Source organism: Penicillium arizonense (assembly GCF_001773325.1).
Source record: "Penicillium arizonense strain CBS 141311 chromosome Unknown PENARI_contig015, whole genome shotgun sequence".
Taxonomy (NCBI): Eukaryota; Fungi; Ascomycota; class Eurotiomycetes; order Eurotiales; family Aspergillaceae; genus Penicillium; species Penicillium arizonense.
The window spans coordinates 56,803-73,386 of NW_019173292.1; the positions used below are offsets into that span (position 1 = coordinate 56,803).

Here is a 16,584-nt window from a genome sequence, read left to right on the forward strand (position 1 = left end):
AACGCGTCAAGCAAAACGCATGTGGGCGTATATATATTTAGGGACACATTCATCTGGACGTATGTAAATATGTAGTTTTCAAGCTCAGAATTGACGATGCTAGAAGCTATACTGCTCATTTTAGAGTCAAATAGTAATTTAAAGACAAATATCTCAAGTATACGGAGTCCGTATAGCCAGAAGTATTGAATATATGTTCTCGAGATTGATCAAAAACTGGTAGTTGACAGCTATATTAGTGGGCCACTAAAGTCAAACCCAATAATAAATATAGATAATCTGCGAGATTGTCCTAACATAAGTGTAGGCGTAGGGGTCCAATACCCTGCCAAGACCACGTATTATCCTCGGGTTTAGCGCATGACGCCAGGACCTTTAATATCAAACCACTTTGCCCAACATTTCCTGCAAATGCCTCTTCTTTTTCATTGATTCTCCCGAACCCGCCACATTCGTTTCCACACCTTGATCAACTCGGCAAGATGGCGCTCAACCTCGAGAAGCAGCTACTTTTTGTATGCCCCCGCGCTGTCCGGATGATCCGAACAATAGCTGACACTGATATCCTGACCTAGTACGGCGCCTACCACAATAATCCCGTACAGACGCCCTACCCCATGGGTAATGACGAACAGGTTCGCTGACAGTGCAGGTCAACGTCGCAATCCATATCACTTGCGTCCCGATCCTGCTATTCACCGGCATCGTCCTGGTAGGCAACCCGGCTCATTCCACATCCCTACAAAGACCCAAGCCACCGAAACAAGATGAAATGAGACTAACAATACCAAAACAGGCCTGCAATTGCCCACCCCTCTTCACGCTCCCAGACGTGCTCCAAATCCATTACCTCCCCGCAAACGCCGGCACGATCGGCGCTCTCATCTACGCCATCTTCTATATCCTCCTGGAACCTATAGCCGGTGGTCTCCTCGCCCCCGCCGTGATCGCAGCCGCATACTACGGAAATTACTTCCTCGGAACCTACGGCAACACCGTGAACTACTGGGCCGGCGGCATCCACATCGTCTCCTGGCTGGCGCAGTTTGTCGGACACGGTGCGTTTGAGAAGCGAGCCCCTGCGCTGCTGGATAATCTTGTCCAGGCTATCCTGCTTGCCCCGTTGTTCGTCTGGATGGAGGTTCTGTTCTTCTTTGGCTATCGCCCCGAGCTGCAGGAGCGCTTTGAGAAGGGTGTTGAGCTTGAGATTCTGAAGTTCCGGAATCAACAGGAGTCTGAGAAGGTGAAGGGAAAGGCCAAAGGGAAGGGGAAGGCGCAGTAGATGCAGGTTGCAGGCTGCATATAGAGTAAGGGACCAAGGGGACCTCGGGAGTGTTGGCCAAGCTGGTGGGAGCTTGCTCCCCGGTTATCTCGGGAGGGAGGTATTGGCTGGTGTTTTCCTTTTGCTAGGCTTGTCTCATCATTTATTATTTAGCACAGCGTTGCTTTGTGATTGCTTCGTATGTCTTGTGGCATATGGATAATTCGGGTATGGAATTACCGAGTCGGCGTTGCGTAGGTGTCATGAAATCTTGTTCAACATTACAGCTCTGTGAAGCAGTATAAGTATAGACTGAGCTATAGTAGCTATAGTTATAGGTACTGTTAAGTTATAAGTTAGCTATAGGTATACTGGTTGCCCTGGTGCTGTGACATAAGCGACACCTGACCAGGAATTCCGCCGATCCGAGAAGAGAAAAAAACGGGACGAGAAGTGTGGCCCGTGTGGCTCCTTGTTCCGGTCGCCAGTGCAAAATGTTCAGCCATGGGGGGACACTTTGACTGTATATTTTGAAATTTAGGAAAAGACATGAGTTTTTATATAGAAAGATAAAATATTTTAGCAATTAAATTCATGATTATAACACAGTGAAGGTGGTCGGACACACTAGGGCCACCTCGGAGGGCCCAGTGTCCGAAACGGTTTAGCGCCAGTCCTGAGAATCCAATCCTCCCCCCGACGACAAAGCTCTCCTTCCCGTCCACAATCCTCTCTCCTCTCCCGTTCCCTCTCCCCAATTACATCTCTTCCTCAGAGAATTCATCCTCCCATCCTCTGAACCCCCCTTTCACAATGTTCAGAAACGCTCTGCGGTCGTCCAGCCGCTCTGTCGCGGCCGTTTCGGCCCCTGGCCGCATCGCCTCGGTGAGTCCCATCCCATCTTAGCCGGTCAATCCATCGCCAGTCCGACATCGTTCATCTCAATTCCGAGCTCGATCGGTGCTCAGACCTCATCACTACACGGCGCCTATACATGGAGGATACCTCCGACACGTTGTACTTGCTGGAAATGGTCATTGACAAGTTTTTCGCCCATTCTAGGTCCGCGCCGCTGCTGCCGGTCCTCTCAACGGCGTCCGCTCTTACGCTTCCGAGGCCAAGGCCCAGCCCACTGAGGTCTCTTCCATTCTTGAGCAGCGCATCCGTGGTGTCTCTGAGGAGGCTGGTCTCGCTGAGACCGGTCGTGTCCTGTCGGTCGGGTACGTTCATCGCCCTTGTTGGGGCCGCGAAGAAAAATTCGGTCCTCGGCTACAATTCCATCGAATCCGCCCTTTCCCATCAACATTCGACAAACAACGAACCCAGAAACTGATTGAGCTTTGAATAGTGATGGTATCGCTCGTGTCCACGGCATGACCAACGTCCAGGCTGAGGAGCTGGTCGAGTACGTGTTCCCCCCAATGTCTTGGCATTATCCCGTCCGGAAAACTAACCCATCTCCAGGTTCGCCTCCGGTGTCAAGGGTATGTGTATGAACTTGGAGGCCGGCCAGGTCGGTGTCGTCCTGTTCGGTTCCGACCGTCTCGTCAAGGAGGGTGAGACCGTCAAGCGTACCGGCGAGATTGTAAGCCTACCTACCCCCTAGGTGCCCATTCTGATATTGGACCTTGTTTCGATTCTCCTGCAACATATACTAACCATCCACAGGTCGATGTCCCCGTCGGCCCTGAGCTGCTCGGCCGTGTCGTCGACGCTCTTGGTAACCCCATTGACGGCAAGGGTCCCCTTCAGACCAAGGAGAAGCGCCGTGCTCAGCTCAAGGCCCCCGGCATTCTGCCCCGTCAGTCCGTCAACCAGCCCGTGCAGACTGGCATGAAGAGTGTCGACTCCATGGTGCCCATTGGCCGTGGTCAGCGTGAGTTGATCATTGGTGACCGTCAGACTGGTAAGACCGCTGTCGCTCTCGACACCATGCTCAACCAGAAGCGTTGGAACACCACCGGCACTGATGCCGAGAAGCTCTTCTGTATCTACGTTGCTGTCGGTCAGAAGCGTTCCACCGTTGCTCAGCTCGTCAAGACCCTTGAGGAGCAGGATGCCATGAAGTACTCCATCGTCGTTGCTGCCACCGCCTCCGAGGCCGCCCCCCTGCAGTACATCGCTCCCTTCACCGGTTGTGCCATGGGTGAGTGGTTCCGTGACAACGGCCGCCACGCCGTCATCATCTACGATGATCTCTCCAAGCAGGCCGTTGCCTACCGTCAGATGTCCCTGCTCCTCCGTCGTCCCCCTGGACGTGAGGCCTACCCCGGTGACGTTTTCTACCTCCACTCTCGTCTCCTCGAGCGTGCCGCCAAGATGAACAAGACCCACGGTGCTGGTTCCCTGACTGCCCTGCCCATCATTGAGACCCAGGGTGGTGACGTGTCTGCCTACATTCCCACCAACGTCATTTCCATCACTGACGGCCAGATCTTCTTGGAGGCTGAGTTGTTCTACAAGGGTATCCGTCCCGCCATTAACGTCGGTCTCTCCGTCTCCCGTGTCGGTTCCGCCGCCCAGGTCAAGGCCATGAAGCAGGTCGCCGGTTCCCTGAAGCTGTTCTTGGCTCAGTACCGTGAGGTCGCTGCCTTCGCCCAGTTCGGTTCCGACCTTGACGCCTCCACCAAGCAGACCCTTGCCCGTGGTGAGCGTCTCACCGAGCTCCTCAAGCAGAAGCAGTACTCCCCCATGGCCGTTTCCGACATGGTTCCCCTGATCTTCGCTGGTGTCAACGGTCTCCTCGACACCATCCCCGTCAACAAGATCCTCACCTGGGAGTCTGAGCTCCTGTCTCACCTCAAGAGCTCTCACCCTGAGGTCCAGCAGACCATCGAGAAGGAGGGCCAGGTCAGCAAGGAGTCCGAGGCCAAGCTCAAGGAGGTTATCTCCGCCTTCAACTCTTCTTTCAACGCATAAGTGAAGAAATCACCCGGATGATCCTTCGTGGTCGGCTTTGTTTTCTTGACTCTATGTGTATAGACAAGATAGCCTGTACAATTTTGAGCCCATTGTTTTGTTCTGTTCTCTTGATGCCGGTGCTATAGCCGAATCTAGGTCTGCCCCTGGATGTAGCGATGTAATGATCTGCATGATCCTGGGCGGACCATGGATTTACTGTAGTGCCTTTCCGAGCGAACGCAAGGCTAGGCTGTCAAAATGTGATTATATCCTGTACGTTTAGATTTTATCCGCGCAGGGGGCGCGAGATGGGAGGACGACCGTTCTAATTCCGTCCGGTCTCCTGCTCCCCATGTTGAACCGCAATTTATTCCATTTGTTCAATTTGTTCACTGTAGAGACAGTAAACAGTAGATCGTAAATTGTAAATAGCCTTACGACTGTCTACACAAGGTCTACCTTTTTATTCATGGATCGTGGATGTATAACTTAATCTATAAGTATAGATCATTTTAAGATCAGTTAGATTGCCAGGCCAATACGATTGAATTCTAATATTATACCATCGCATATTGCTACTTCCCTTTATACTTCACTCTTTACACGAGTGAGAGTATACAAGCTCGGCAGTGAGGCCGAAACCGGCAGCCGATCTGTTATCGATAAGCGAACAATCTTTTCCCGCCAAACCCGCCATGAAGTCTCCCTGCGTCGCAAACTTCACTTCTCTCCAGACTTTGGATAAATCGCCGTTATGTCTGCTCCCACAGCTGCGCCTACACCTTGCAAGGTGATGTTGAGCAAGCACGTTGCCACCCACCTCCTCGCTGAAGTCGAAGAAGGCCTCAAGACCCTCGAGAAGCCGCCTCACCTGGTAGGTTTCCTGGCCAACGATGACCCTGCTGCGATGGTCTACGCGCAGATGACAAAGAAGACCTGCGAGGAGAAGTAAGTATATACACCATTTCCATGTTGTGCGGTCTCAATGGCTTCATTCTTGGTGGGATGGTGGGGGTGCTAGTATGATTCATACTACCCCTCAACCCTCGACAGACCACCCAAAAGCCAACCAATTGATATAACACTCAATTGACATCATTAACTAACAAAATGTCCCCCCAGTGGATTCAAGTACTCCCTCCGCGAAGTCTCCCGCGACGACATCGAAGAAGCCATCCTGGCCGCCAACACCGACAACGACGTCGACGGCATCATCGTCTACTATCCGATCTTCAACAACCGCCAGGACCAATACCTGCAGCAGATCGTCGATATGACCAAGGATGTCGAAGGCCTGAGCCACCGGTACATCTTTAACATGTACCAGAACGTCCGCTTCCTGGACGGCGAGGCCAAGCGCCAAAAGTCCATCCTGCCCTGCACTCCTCTGGCCAACATCAAGATCCTCGAGTACCTCAACATCTATAACACCATCCTGCCCTACGGCAACCGTCTCTTCGGCCACACTATCTGCGTCGTGAACCGTTCCGAGGTTGTTGGTCGCCCGCTTGCGGCCCTGCTGGCTAATGATGGAGCCTGTGTTTACAGTGTTGATGTTACTGGCGTGCAGAAGTTTACTCGTGGTGAGGGACTGCAGAAGAAGAGACATGATGTTATTGAGTTGGAGGGTAAGACTCTTAAGGATGTTGTGCCGCTCTGTGATGTTGTTATCACTGGTGTCCCCGGTGATAAGTACAAATTCGATACCAGCCTTCTGCGTGAGGGTGCTGTCTGTGTCAACTTCTCTAGTGAGAAGGTATGTTTTAACCTCTGTTTGAAAGGATCACCGTTGCTAATTTTGTTTCTTTTGTAGAACTTCCCCCACGAGGTTCGCGAGAAGGCTTCTCTCTTCGTCCCCTCCATTGGAAAGGTCACCATTGTCGTCTTGCTGCGCAACCTTCTGGTAAGCCTCGTTATCTATTACATACTTATATCCTTGATATCGGATCTAACCATTAAATTACAGAGACTCATCCAAAACAAGCGCTTAGACGACGTCAAGCCCGCCGAAGCCACAGAACGCCCCGGCACCCTCGAGGCAAACACCTAGGCGACGTTCACGCGAATTCACTATTGACTGATATGCTAGGCGACCTGGACATGTCATAAAAAATTCCTATAGATTCTGTTTGTTATTAGCCATTTTGATTATACACTGAAACCGCACGTTTCTCCCGTCCCTTTCTCTTCTCCTGTTTTCGGCTTTTGATTCCTGCATTTGATATCTCCCATTCACAGTCCATGTGTTATTTTAAACCGAGATCGTGAAATATAATCATCACTCTGAAACAAAATAAAAATTAGAAGAAAGACGTGATATAAATAAAAGAACCAGCACCATACTATCCATCATCTCCACGAAAATAACCGCTCAATCCCAATAACCGCATCAAATTGAGAAACAACCGAGCCCAATGCCTCACTAGCAGATAGCAAACCATAATCCAGCTCCTTCTCGGATCTGAAGCCAAACCCATTAAGACGTGGAATCTCGCCGACGAGCAGGGATTCCCGTGTCCAGCCGTGGATTCGGACGTTTGGGGGCATTATTATGAGTAGGAGTCCGATGTTGTATAGGTTGGTCTTGTCGCTTTTGGGTTTGGCCTTTGTCCTGTTTTTGGATTTGGCTTTGGGTTTGATACGGTATATCCGTATTTGGGGTATATGTTCTGTTTGTGGTTGTGTTGAGCAATATTGATTTGTTTCGTTTGTGGTTTGTGTTGGTGTTGGTGTTGACGAGGCTAAGGATGTAGATTTAGATGTATGGCTCGACTCGGCAGCTGCATTGAGTGCGCCTATATCTTGTAGTTCAAGATGCCTAGTGGCACCCACTGCAGCTGTGATATCACCATGTGAGATATGCGTGGTTATCAGGGTAGTCTCAGGACAAATTGGATCTGGCTGGTCAGTTAATTGACCGTCTGCTTGAGATGAGATGAAGTTAGGGCTTACCGCGGCGAGGCCGAGGACGAGATAAGATAGAACCCATTTTGAATGATTTCTTTTTTCCTTTCTTTTTTTATTGCATTCTTGCATTCTGTTACTTATGGGCGAGGACAGCTGTAATAAATATGGCAATGACAAAGGCTGGGATTGAGGTGGAAAGCAAGGGATGTTTGGAATCACACCGTTCATGGTGGCTTGTATCACCAGGGTTAATATTATTTGAATTTGATTTTGCACCGAGTGGGATAGAGGAATGAGCCGAGATTAGCTGTTGAACTGTGTGGAAATTGTTTGGAGATAGTTGTTTTGTATAGTACGAATGGCAAGGGTACACATGAGACTTTTAGCCCTCAATGGTGACTTGATTGATTTGTAGAACGCCGGGGATAATCGCATTGGGAGATGCAGATGCATTATGCATTTCCTGAATTATAGGATCGTGCAGGTAAAATTGACTTGCTCCATGTAAGTACAGCTGTGCCTAGATTGATTGGCTGGGTACGTTTTTAGGGTTGGTTCTACCAGCGCTGTGTGATGATTTCCAGCATAAGCCAGGGAAAGGAACAGAGAACGACTGGGTTACAGAAGTCTAAAGATATTTTCGGGTAAGTGTGATGAAGAGTATAAGAATCACACCAGACATCAGCGGAAAGCATACACACCCAAACAAGCGGTGTTTTGATTCCCAACGAAATCATACTCGTCAAAGGTTTCAACACTTATTTTGTAGATACGCTACCATGTTCACCTAATAATGCAAATTGATATCACGAGTTCGTCCAGGAAACACAGCCCTCAGCTATAGTATTGAAGATCCTCCAATTCAACCAGACTTCTTCTCGTTCTCCTTAGCCGCCAATCTCAAAACATCAATCTCACCAGCCAACCAGCTGCGGAAGGGCTCGGGGTGGAATACACCTTCTGCCGAGAACCAAGTTGTGAAGGGAGCCTCGCAGCGCTTTTCCTGGAGGACCTTGCCAGAAGCAGACTTATAGGAAACATGTAGCTTGTAGAGACTGGAGAACTTCTTTGACGAAGAGGAAACCGATATCTATAAATAGTAGTGTTAGCTTTTTGCTGGAAAGAAAGGATCGCACTAGGTCTCAAGACCAAATAACATACCGTCTCTCCAGTCTTCCTCTTCCCGCGGTACACCTCACCAGCCTCAACGGCCCAAACCCAGTATGTGAGAATGCTGTTCAAGATAAAGTAGGAAACCACTGCCGCAATAATCCAAGGGGAGGTTGTAGCTTCCCAGCCGAGAATGCGGTCAGCATAGAAGGTAAATCCAGCAATCGCGACAGCACTGTATCCAAGCAAGAAGCGGATGTTTGTCTTTGAGTGGTCCGGCGTGAACGCGTATGGAGCGGGGAGGTTTGTCAAGTAAGGAAGGAGAGCATCGTCGCTGGTAGACTTGAGATCTATGGTTCGCGATTCGTTAGTGTTATTGCTGTATAGTGTAGATCTGGATAACGGACCATTGGTCGAGTAGACCGGCACCTTGTTGGAAGCCATGAGGAAGTTGATCAAATATACGGATTAGGATCTTCGTAATAACCAGAAAAGCGAGCGCTGGTCAGTATGCAACGATCGAGGCAGGACTGTGTTGGCCAAAGATGCGGCGTGGCCCTTTGGAGCTGAAGCTAGCGGCCAATGACATCTCTCTCCGCCTAACCTCTGCCCCTTCAACTTTCCAACCCCCACCCGCCAACACTCGGGACTTGTCTCTTTAACGCAAGCTACACTCCTTTCTGTCTTCATTTTCATAATGGCAGTTCAAGGGGTTGAGCAGACCATCCTTCGGGATCCGGCGCTATTGTGAGAGCACCCGAATTGACTAGGAGAAGTCGAACTGACCATTGCTTATAGCTATTGGATTCTGTTCCCGATTTCAATTGTCATGGTATGATTAACTTCCAACATGGGGACTGAGTCCTGCGATGCGCCCGGAGTGTAACTAACAACTCCAATAGATTCTGACCGGAATCCTGCGCCACTATGCCACGGTCCTGATGAACTCGACTCCCAAATCGCCATCCTCCCTCGCCGAATCACGCGAGCGCCTTGCCCTCCTCCGCGGCGTGAACCTTCGCAACAATGCTTGCTCCGTACTCAACCGCGAGTCTTTCGAGATGCGCAAGAACTACCTTGTTTCCGGGTTCCGAAGCGGCGCGTTTTTGAAGGACCCCAATAACCGTGGCCAGCCACCTGCGAACCCCATGACCGATCCTGCAGGCATGGAAGCCATGATGGGCATGATGAAGGGAAATATGATGATGATGGTCCCGCAGACATTGATCATGAGCTGGATCAATGCCTTTTTTTCTGGATTCGTGATCTGTATGTTGCAATGAGTCTGATTAAGTATGATCAATAGCTTACATGTTGCAGTGAAATTGCCCTTCCCTCTCACCATTCGGTTCAAGTCGATGCTGCAGTCTGGTGTTATGACTCGTGATCTTGATGTGAGATGGGTGTCGAGTCTTTCGTGGTACTTCCTCAACTTGATGGGCTTGCAGTCCGTTTTTGGATTCATCCTCGGCAGTGATAACGGTATGTATCAGTCATATAAGCTCATATTGCTTCTTATGCAAGTGCAGTAAGAGGAACACTCGCTAACATCAAACAGCCGCCAACCAAATGGCCCAGCAAATGGGCATGGCCAACCCTGCAGCAATGGTGAACCCGCTGCAACCCGGCCAAGACCCCGATAAGCTGTATCTCAATGAGGCAGAGAACTTGGAGGTGATGGAGCACTTCTGCATCCTTGATGGTGTGGAAGAGAGAATCTTGCAGAACTTCGCTCCTCAGGGCGTTTGATCTCAAGCTGGCATTGCTTGTGTATAGCGCTGGGTATATACCTGGCTGGGGCCAGTACTGGCCTTGAGCAGATAAAGAATAGAATGCCATGTCTCTTCAGACCTACGTATGTATTATGTCTACATCTAATAATTTGAATGATTCATATTGCCAATTTCCCATAACTCGTAGTATTATCGTAACCCATAACAATCACTCTTGACGGTAATTGATAACATCGTTCAAGATCCAGACTTCTCCGTTTGAGACCTTCTCTGCAACGGAATCAACTTCAATATTGCCCGGTTGGATCTAGAGATGATCAGTTAGTCACATCAACGCTTTGAAGAGACTACGAAACATACAAGTATTTTATCCCCCTCCTTGGTCCACTTCAGCTTCTCCCCTGCAAGTGTCTCAACCTCTTCCCCAGCCCTCCAAGGGCTAGCAGCAACCAAATGAGCCTCCACGAATTGCTTTAGGTTCCGCTTTGCCCGATCTTGGCCATCTTGACCTTCATATGCGTTTACTTCACCAAATTTCCTGTAATCCTCTGGATTCTCCCAAGGTTTCCGTGGAAGAGCCTGGATTGCACTATTGCGAGGCGCCAGCACCGTTATATTCTTCGAGGCATCGCTGAGACGAGAGTCGATTGGTTCGAAGTCCCGGGTTAACCGGGCAAAGATATTGATGCCCTTAGTCTTGGGAAGGACGTCTGAGATGATAGGACCGTCTCCACCAAACTTCGAGCTCAGATCCTCCACCGGCGCCGTTGTTTGCGGTTTGAGGATGTCGGGGATGATCTTATCCATCATGGATTCGTGTTCAAGGACTAGTGGTTGCTGGCGGGAAGGGATACGATACGATAGCCCCCAGAGCGCAGATGCGGTACTAGTAAAGAGAAGTGCAAATAGAAGAGATGTTAGTAGAGTCACTCCCATGCTGTGTGCTGAAGCCATCTTGTTCGTTCAAGGAAAGACAGGCAAACCTGACAATGACGCAACGCGCACGTGACGTGGGGAGATAACAGAATCACCTGATATCGATAAGCCACAGAAATTGGCCGCGATCTTGAACTTGTCCCCATTCTACACTGGTTCGCCTTGATCGATTGGCAATATGTCAGCTCTGCAGACCTTCATGCTGGTCATTGACCATGACAAAGAGGAAGCAAAGCGCATTGCCGAGGGAATCGCGCAAGGTAAGTCTCCTTCGCCCCGCACTTGCTACTCTGAGGGGTGACTAACTGAGGGATTGCAGATATCGAGAACAAGAAGACGACGTTGATTGATACCGTCCAATCGCTTGGCGAATATATCAACGACGAAGACCCGATTCTGCGTGGAAAAGCGGTGTCCTACCTTACCGCAGTTATCCAAGCCCTCTCGCCGAAGTACCTCTCAAGACAACAGATTCAGGTCTTGACTACATTCTTCTGTGACCGCATCGAGGATGGAGGCGCTGTTGCTGGATTGGAGACTCTGCAGGGCCTGGACCGGTTCAATCGGTTATTGGCCAGCCAGGTAGCACAAGCGTACGTCCTACACTTCGCCTTCAGTGCCAATTGAGCTTTGGCAAAGCTTGTTTCGATTATGGTTATATGCTGACTTTGCTATAGCCTGTTTTCCAACTTCCAGGATCTCCAGTCTCGTTCGCAATCACAACGATTCCAAGTTTATCAATTGCTCAATGAGTTGATGTCAACACACCGCGAAGGTATGTTCATTACCGAAAGTGCCTTTGGATCTCGGATATGGGACTAATAGTCAGTAGCAATGCGCAACATGGGTGACATCTCACTCCTCGGAGTTGTCGATATCATGACAGGAGAGAAAGACCCACGGAATTTGATGGTCGTGTTCTCCATCCTGAAGGTAGTTATGGTGGAATGGGATATTTCCAACCACGTTGAGGTATGCACCCTCCTTGCAACACCGCAGAACTCTCAATTAACCCCAGAAAGACACTGTTCGACTCAGTATATAACTACTTCCCGATCACATTCCGACCCCCGCCCAACGATCCATACGGAATCACTGCACAGGATCTCAAAGGTCGTCTCCAAGATTGCATCTCTTCAACTAGGCACTTCGCACCTCACGCCATTCCCGCATTATTGGACAAGCTCGATTCCACCTCTCCCAATGTAAAGGTAAATTTGAACATCACAATGACCTTGAACCGAGTCTAACTCTTTCACAGAAAGATGCACTTAATACATTGATTGCATGCATTCACTCGTATGACCCCGACACGGTGTCAAAGTACTCTGTCACAATTTGGGAGACTTTGAAGTTCGAGATTCTTAACGCCCAAGAGGAATTCCTATCTGAGACTTCTCTTGAGGCTTTGAAAGCTATCACGCAACGGCTTTCCGAAGGCGTCACCCAGGTATCACAAGAGCTTCCTCTTGCGCAGTATCTCAAAGCAATCACCAAGGAATGTAATGAGCAACTTCAAGAGCCTCAAAATAAGCAGGCCAAGCCGTTCCAGCAGATTCTTAGCTGCGTTTCTTCCGCTTCCGCCGTCTCCTTCATTCTTATTGTCCAGACCGTTGTTGCACCCATTTTCACTATCTACCAAGAGGCAGATGGAATTGTCAAGCAAAGGGCACTTCTTGAGACACTTAATGTACTGTTTGAAGCGGCGACGGACGTATTCGGGCAATGGACCACCCGTGGAGGTGAGATTGCCGTCGAGAACCCACTGCTTGAATTCAAGGACCAGTTCTCAGAGATCTACGGCCAGGCATTGATGGGCGCAGCCAAAGAAGAGATTTCATTCCGGGTAACTGCTCTGAAGGGCTTCTTGCGTCTGTCGACATTGCGTGATTTCTTCCAGGAGAACGAGATAGGACTTTTCGTCCAATACTTGGACGAAATTCTTCTGAAGGAGGAATCTGTTGGCCGTAATGATTTGAAAAAGGAGGCAATCGCTGCGCTTGCTGAGATTTCCAAGCACAAGCCCCGGCTGATCATGGATATTACATTCCCTGCATTTGTTGCGACTCTACCAGAAGAAGACGAGGGCTCAGATGCCCTGTACTTGCCGACACTCGAGACACTTGCGCAGATCAGCGTTGAAAGAGACATTTTCGAGACCCTCTTCCGTCGTCTATTCAGCAAGCTGTCTATCCTACTGCAGAAGGAACAGCCTGGGTCGGTGGCGTACCCTCGCGCCATCCTGATGACTTTACTCTACGTGATGCAGCAAAGAAACATGCAACAAGATCAGAGTGTTGACCTGTACTTTGACAAGATTGTGGTTGGACTCTGCCGCGACGTGGCTGCATCGTCCTCCGGCAAGGCTAAGAACCGAATTCTTAACGATCCTACTGTACTCGATACCTTAGGACGACTTTGCAACCTCCTTGTGCGGTCTGTTTCCAATGAGAAGCAGGAACAAGTGGCCGAAAATGTGTATAGCTTTTTCACCATCGCCGAGGATTTTGTGCCTGTGCCGTTCGCTCAAACGACCAGCGCAGACCAAGAGCGTACCCTGATTATCTCAACATATCTTCTCGCAGGCTTGTCAAAGGACTGCAGCAACCGGATCCCGTATGCCTCCAGCGACATATCAGCTTTGCTGTCCGATCTGGTCAGCCGTTCCGTCTCAACCACAGAACCAGCTACCCACCAGGCCTATCTGCGTCACTTGGCGTTGCTTGTGAACAAGTTCCTGTCCAAGCAGGACCTTCCAATTGCCGAGAAGCTCTTTGACTCTCTCATCCAGAGCTCAGGCGCAGAAACTCAAACTCTCAGTCCCGCAACTATCCGCACCATTTTCTGGCTATCAAAAGCTCTGGTCCTCCGCCTTGCACCCACAACAACTCACGTTCTAACCTCCCTGCTCGCCCTTATCTCTTCTCCAGACCCGCAGACCAGCACGACCGCAGCACAAGGCTTCGCCATCATCCTCGGCGACGACGACATCCTCTCCCCCACAAACGGCGCCACAATTCGCCTCCTCTGTAGACAGCGCCTCTTCACAACCGTCATCCCCCTGATCTCGTCTCGCATTCGCGAAGTCAACATTGCTGGCACAGATAACTCTGCCGCCGCCACAAAGGCACCAGATCATATCAAACCAGCCCACCTCACTGCCCTTGCTGGAATCCTTTCCACAATCCCCACGGCCCTAGTCATGCCAGAACTTCCCACATTGCTCCCTCTCCTCCTGCAATCCCTCGACCTCCAGACCGCCGACTCCATCGCTGTCCGCACAGCAACACTCGATACACTTGCTGTCATCATCCGTGACAACGGCGTTGTCGTCATCGACCAGTGCGGTCACGTCTCAAGCCTTGTCACAAGACTCCTCAAGACAACGGCTACAAACGTCGGCCCCGGCGCTGTCAATAGTCCCCGCCTCCGTGCGGATGCGTTGAGATGTCTCAACCTTCTTGCTACGCATCAAATCTCCGCAGGTGGTGATACTACCACCCGTGTCCCACCATCTATCTCGCCACTTCTGCCTGTCAAGAACCAAGTACTGAGGTCTCTGCGTGCAGTTCTTGATGATCCCAAGCGTGATGTGCGCAAGGCAGCAGTCGATGCTAGAGGAGCCTGGATACGTGGTGTTGATGATGCGCCAGAGGAAGACGATTGATTGATTATATGTCAAAACTCAGGTATCATATTCCCCAGGAAGAAATAGAGAAAAGCGTGTCTGCATCAAAAAAGGACGTTGCATATTCCGATGCATTGAGCATAGATGATATTTCCAGGATCTTGTTCGCACCTTCGTTGTTTCGAGTAAATAAGCATCATTTTCGATATGAACCATGTCATAAAAATGTGAAATGTGAATTGTTATGACCGTTTTTCCATATCTAGTTTAGGCATGCACTTGCCTCAATCAAGTTCATGATCTATACAGCCTAACACCATCGCCAATGCAATGATTCGTATACTACACCATCCCCTCAAAGTTAACCAAATCCCTCAATAACGGAGAAATTATTCTCTCAAAAACGCGCTCCTCAACTCCCCGATCAACACACAAAGAGTGTGCACTAGACCAAGAAAGACAACTTTCAACAGCTTCCCCATAAGGCACTCCACTCTCAAGATAAACCTTAGGAACAAGCCTGCTTGCAGTATTACGCCTCTTCCTCTCCGTATCCCGATCCTCGTCTTCAGGCTTTAATAATGAACCCAAGGACTTCCCAAGTGATAATTCCACAAGCGCAAGCCCAAGCGGCAAGAGAAGATTATTGTTTCCCTGCCGCATAGTTGGAACGGTGCCTTCTGAATCTGTATCCGTATCCGGTATGGAAAGTGGCCAGGAGAGATATACACTGTCGAGCATTATATCACAACCATCTTTATGAGTGGTAAGATGGACATCAGAACTATCCCATCGGGATTTCAACCAGTTGCCGCAATATTGGATCACGCCGCATGCCAGACCTGCGGCAATATGGAGACGGTCATGTCGGCTTATTTGAGATATAACTTCTTTTAATGGTTTTGGGGGCGTTGGACTGGGGATTTTCGTTGAGGCGTGCATTATGTAGTGGAAGGGGTCGTCCAGTTGGCTAGAGATCATGCCTGTTGTTGTCCATTTGGATTTGGTGGGTTCTTCGATGAGTTCTACTTCGGTTATGCGAAGGGATGAGCAGAAGTCATCGATTGGCGGGGGTGGTGGTGATAATGTTGTTTGGGAAAGATTCGTCTCAGTTGTTGGCATATCGAAACTGACTTTGGCCTTTTTGTGAGGCTCTTGTAAGGACAGACTGGTCACTGAGAGGAACTTTTCGTCTTGCCACGGCTCGAAAATGACTTCTGTCCAGGTCCAGCTGTGATTGTCTGTTTTGCCGGTGTTTGAAAAGTTCATGTGAAGTTTTGATTGGAATTCTGAGTTTGGGGGCCCCAGTGGGTTTGTTGGTAGTTGAAGGTGAACGCAGTGTTGTTCATTGCATTGACAGCGCCAGTAGGCCCCGAAGATAGTCTTGAAGAGTGCTTCTGCGTGCTTGCGTCTCTTTTGGTACTGCTGAAGAAGACGTGGCAGAGGGTGTCGTTTCTTGTTCCGTGTTTCTTCTTGGTGAAGAGACTGATCCAGCAGAGACTTGAGTATTGTATTGGCTCCATCAATCTTTTTGAGAAGATCCTCGTAGACTGCTCTACTTAGCATTTTCCAGAAATCCTTGATATCCCATGTTTTGGGGTCGGGACTCTATAGATCGGAAGTTAACGTTAATTAGCGAAAACAACGCTACCAATCACACACCTTGTTCTCAGCGATATTGATGCCCAGTTTTTTAGAAAGCCTTAATAGGAGATCATTGAGATCACTCATATTATCCAGAAAAAGGTCATAGTTTCGGTCTAGCCTTAGACGAAGCTTTCTCTGCAGGACAGGGTCTTTCCATCCTGGCCCTTGTGGGTTGTCGATCAACTCGGAAAGTTCTTGTTCGTCATTGACAATACCTCCAAGAGTCTGAATTAATGTATTTATAAGGACCGCTCGTTGCGTCGCCAGGCCCCTTGAATAGGCCGCGAGTTCTCTTCGGTAGCGCCTCAGCAACTTGACTTTCTCTATGCCCCGGACATAGCTGTCGAGTTGATTGACGAGGAGAGGAATGACAGCAAGCGTGAGTCCGACAGCTTCTATTCCAGTTACCATTTCTCCAACAGTCTGAGGTCTGCGAAGTTGACTTTTGCTCATCTCATAGC

The 16,584-nt window shown here is 49.5% G+C and overlaps 8 protein-coding genes across 8 annotated transcripts; 5 read left to right on the forward strand and 3 right to left on the reverse strand.

Annotated features, from left to right (window-relative positions):
• Positions 1–482: 482 nt before the first annotated feature.
• PENARI_c015G07793 (2-hydroxy-palmitic acid dioxygenase MPO1) lies at positions 483–1,282 on the forward strand (the record flags this gene model as incomplete). Its single annotated transcript, XM_022633824.1, has 4 exons — positions 483–515; positions 576–599; positions 653–712; positions 797–1,282. The coding sequence occupies 4 exons, from the start codon at positions 483–485 to the stop codon at positions 1,280–1,282; spliced, it is 603 nt and encodes a 200-aa protein (XP_022486289.1).
• Positions 1,283–2,074: 792 nt separating this feature from the next.
• On the forward strand, positions 2,075–4,180 carry PENARI_c015G11560 (F1F0 ATP synthase subunit alpha; the record flags this gene model as incomplete). Its single annotated transcript, XM_022633916.1, has 5 exons — positions 2,075–2,146; positions 2,324–2,481; positions 2,610–2,666; positions 2,726–2,846; positions 2,930–4,180. The coding sequence occupies 5 exons, from the start codon at positions 2,075–2,077 to the stop codon at positions 4,178–4,180; spliced, it is 1,659 nt and encodes a 552-aa protein (XP_022486453.1).
• A 736-nt stretch (positions 4,181–4,916) lies between these two features.
• PENARI_c015G06492 (methylenetetrahydrofolate dehydrogenase (NAD(+))) lies at positions 4,917–6,212 on the forward strand (the record flags this gene model as incomplete). The annotated part of the gene is made up of 4 exons (XM_022633802.1): positions 4,917–5,110; positions 5,285–5,918; positions 5,976–6,065; positions 6,129–6,212. 4 exons carry the CDS (start codon positions 4,917–4,919, stop codon positions 6,210–6,212), a joined length of 1,002 nt encoding a protein of 333 aa, XP_022486454.1.
• A 1,719-nt stretch (positions 6,213–7,931) lies between these two features.
• On the reverse strand, positions 7,932–8,623 carry PENARI_c015G00956 (signal peptidase complex subunit 2; the record flags this gene model as incomplete). Its single annotated transcript, XM_022633676.1, has 3 exons — positions 7,932–8,159; positions 8,231–8,529; positions 8,587–8,623. The coding sequence occupies 3 exons, from the start codon at positions 8,621–8,623 to the stop codon at positions 7,932–7,934; spliced, it is 564 nt and encodes a 187-aa protein (XP_022486208.1).
• A 253-nt stretch (positions 8,624–8,876) lies between these two features.
• PENARI_c015G01094 (ER membrane complex subunit EMC3) lies at positions 8,877–9,928 on the forward strand (the record flags this gene model as incomplete). Its single annotated transcript, XM_022633679.1, has 5 exons — positions 8,877–8,926; positions 8,978–9,011; positions 9,082–9,448; positions 9,500–9,661; positions 9,738–9,928. The coding sequence occupies 5 exons, from the start codon at positions 8,877–8,879 to the stop codon at positions 9,926–9,928; spliced, it is 804 nt and encodes a 267-aa protein (XP_022486413.1).
• Positions 9,929–10,120: 192 nt separating this feature from the next.
• On the reverse strand, positions 10,121–10,719 carry PENARI_c015G08566 (uncharacterized protein; the record flags this gene model as incomplete). The annotated part of the gene is made up of 2 exons (XM_022633844.1): positions 10,121–10,219; positions 10,273–10,719. 2 exons carry the CDS (start codon positions 10,717–10,719, stop codon positions 10,121–10,123), a joined length of 546 nt encoding a protein of 181 aa, XP_022486314.1.
• A 307-nt stretch (positions 10,720–11,026) lies between these two features.
• PENARI_c015G07900 (MET18/MMS19 family protein) lies at positions 11,027–14,515 on the forward strand (the record flags this gene model as incomplete). Its single annotated transcript, XM_022633827.1, has 6 exons — positions 11,027–11,108; positions 11,168–11,441; positions 11,526–11,623; positions 11,681–11,820; positions 11,871–12,059; positions 12,110–14,515. 6 exons carry the CDS (start codon positions 11,027–11,029, stop codon positions 14,513–14,515), a joined length of 3,189 nt encoding a protein of 1,062 aa, XP_022486426.1.
• Positions 14,516–14,865: 350 nt separating this feature from the next.
• Positions 14,866–16,534, reverse strand: PENARI_c015G04516 (uncharacterized protein; the record flags this gene model as incomplete). Its single annotated transcript, XM_022633762.1, has 3 exons — positions 14,866–14,870; positions 14,923–16,084; positions 16,139–16,534. 3 exons carry the CDS (start codon positions 16,532–16,534, stop codon positions 14,866–14,868), a joined length of 1,563 nt encoding a protein of 520 aa, XP_022486381.1.
• Positions 16,535–16,584: the final 50 nt, after the last annotated feature.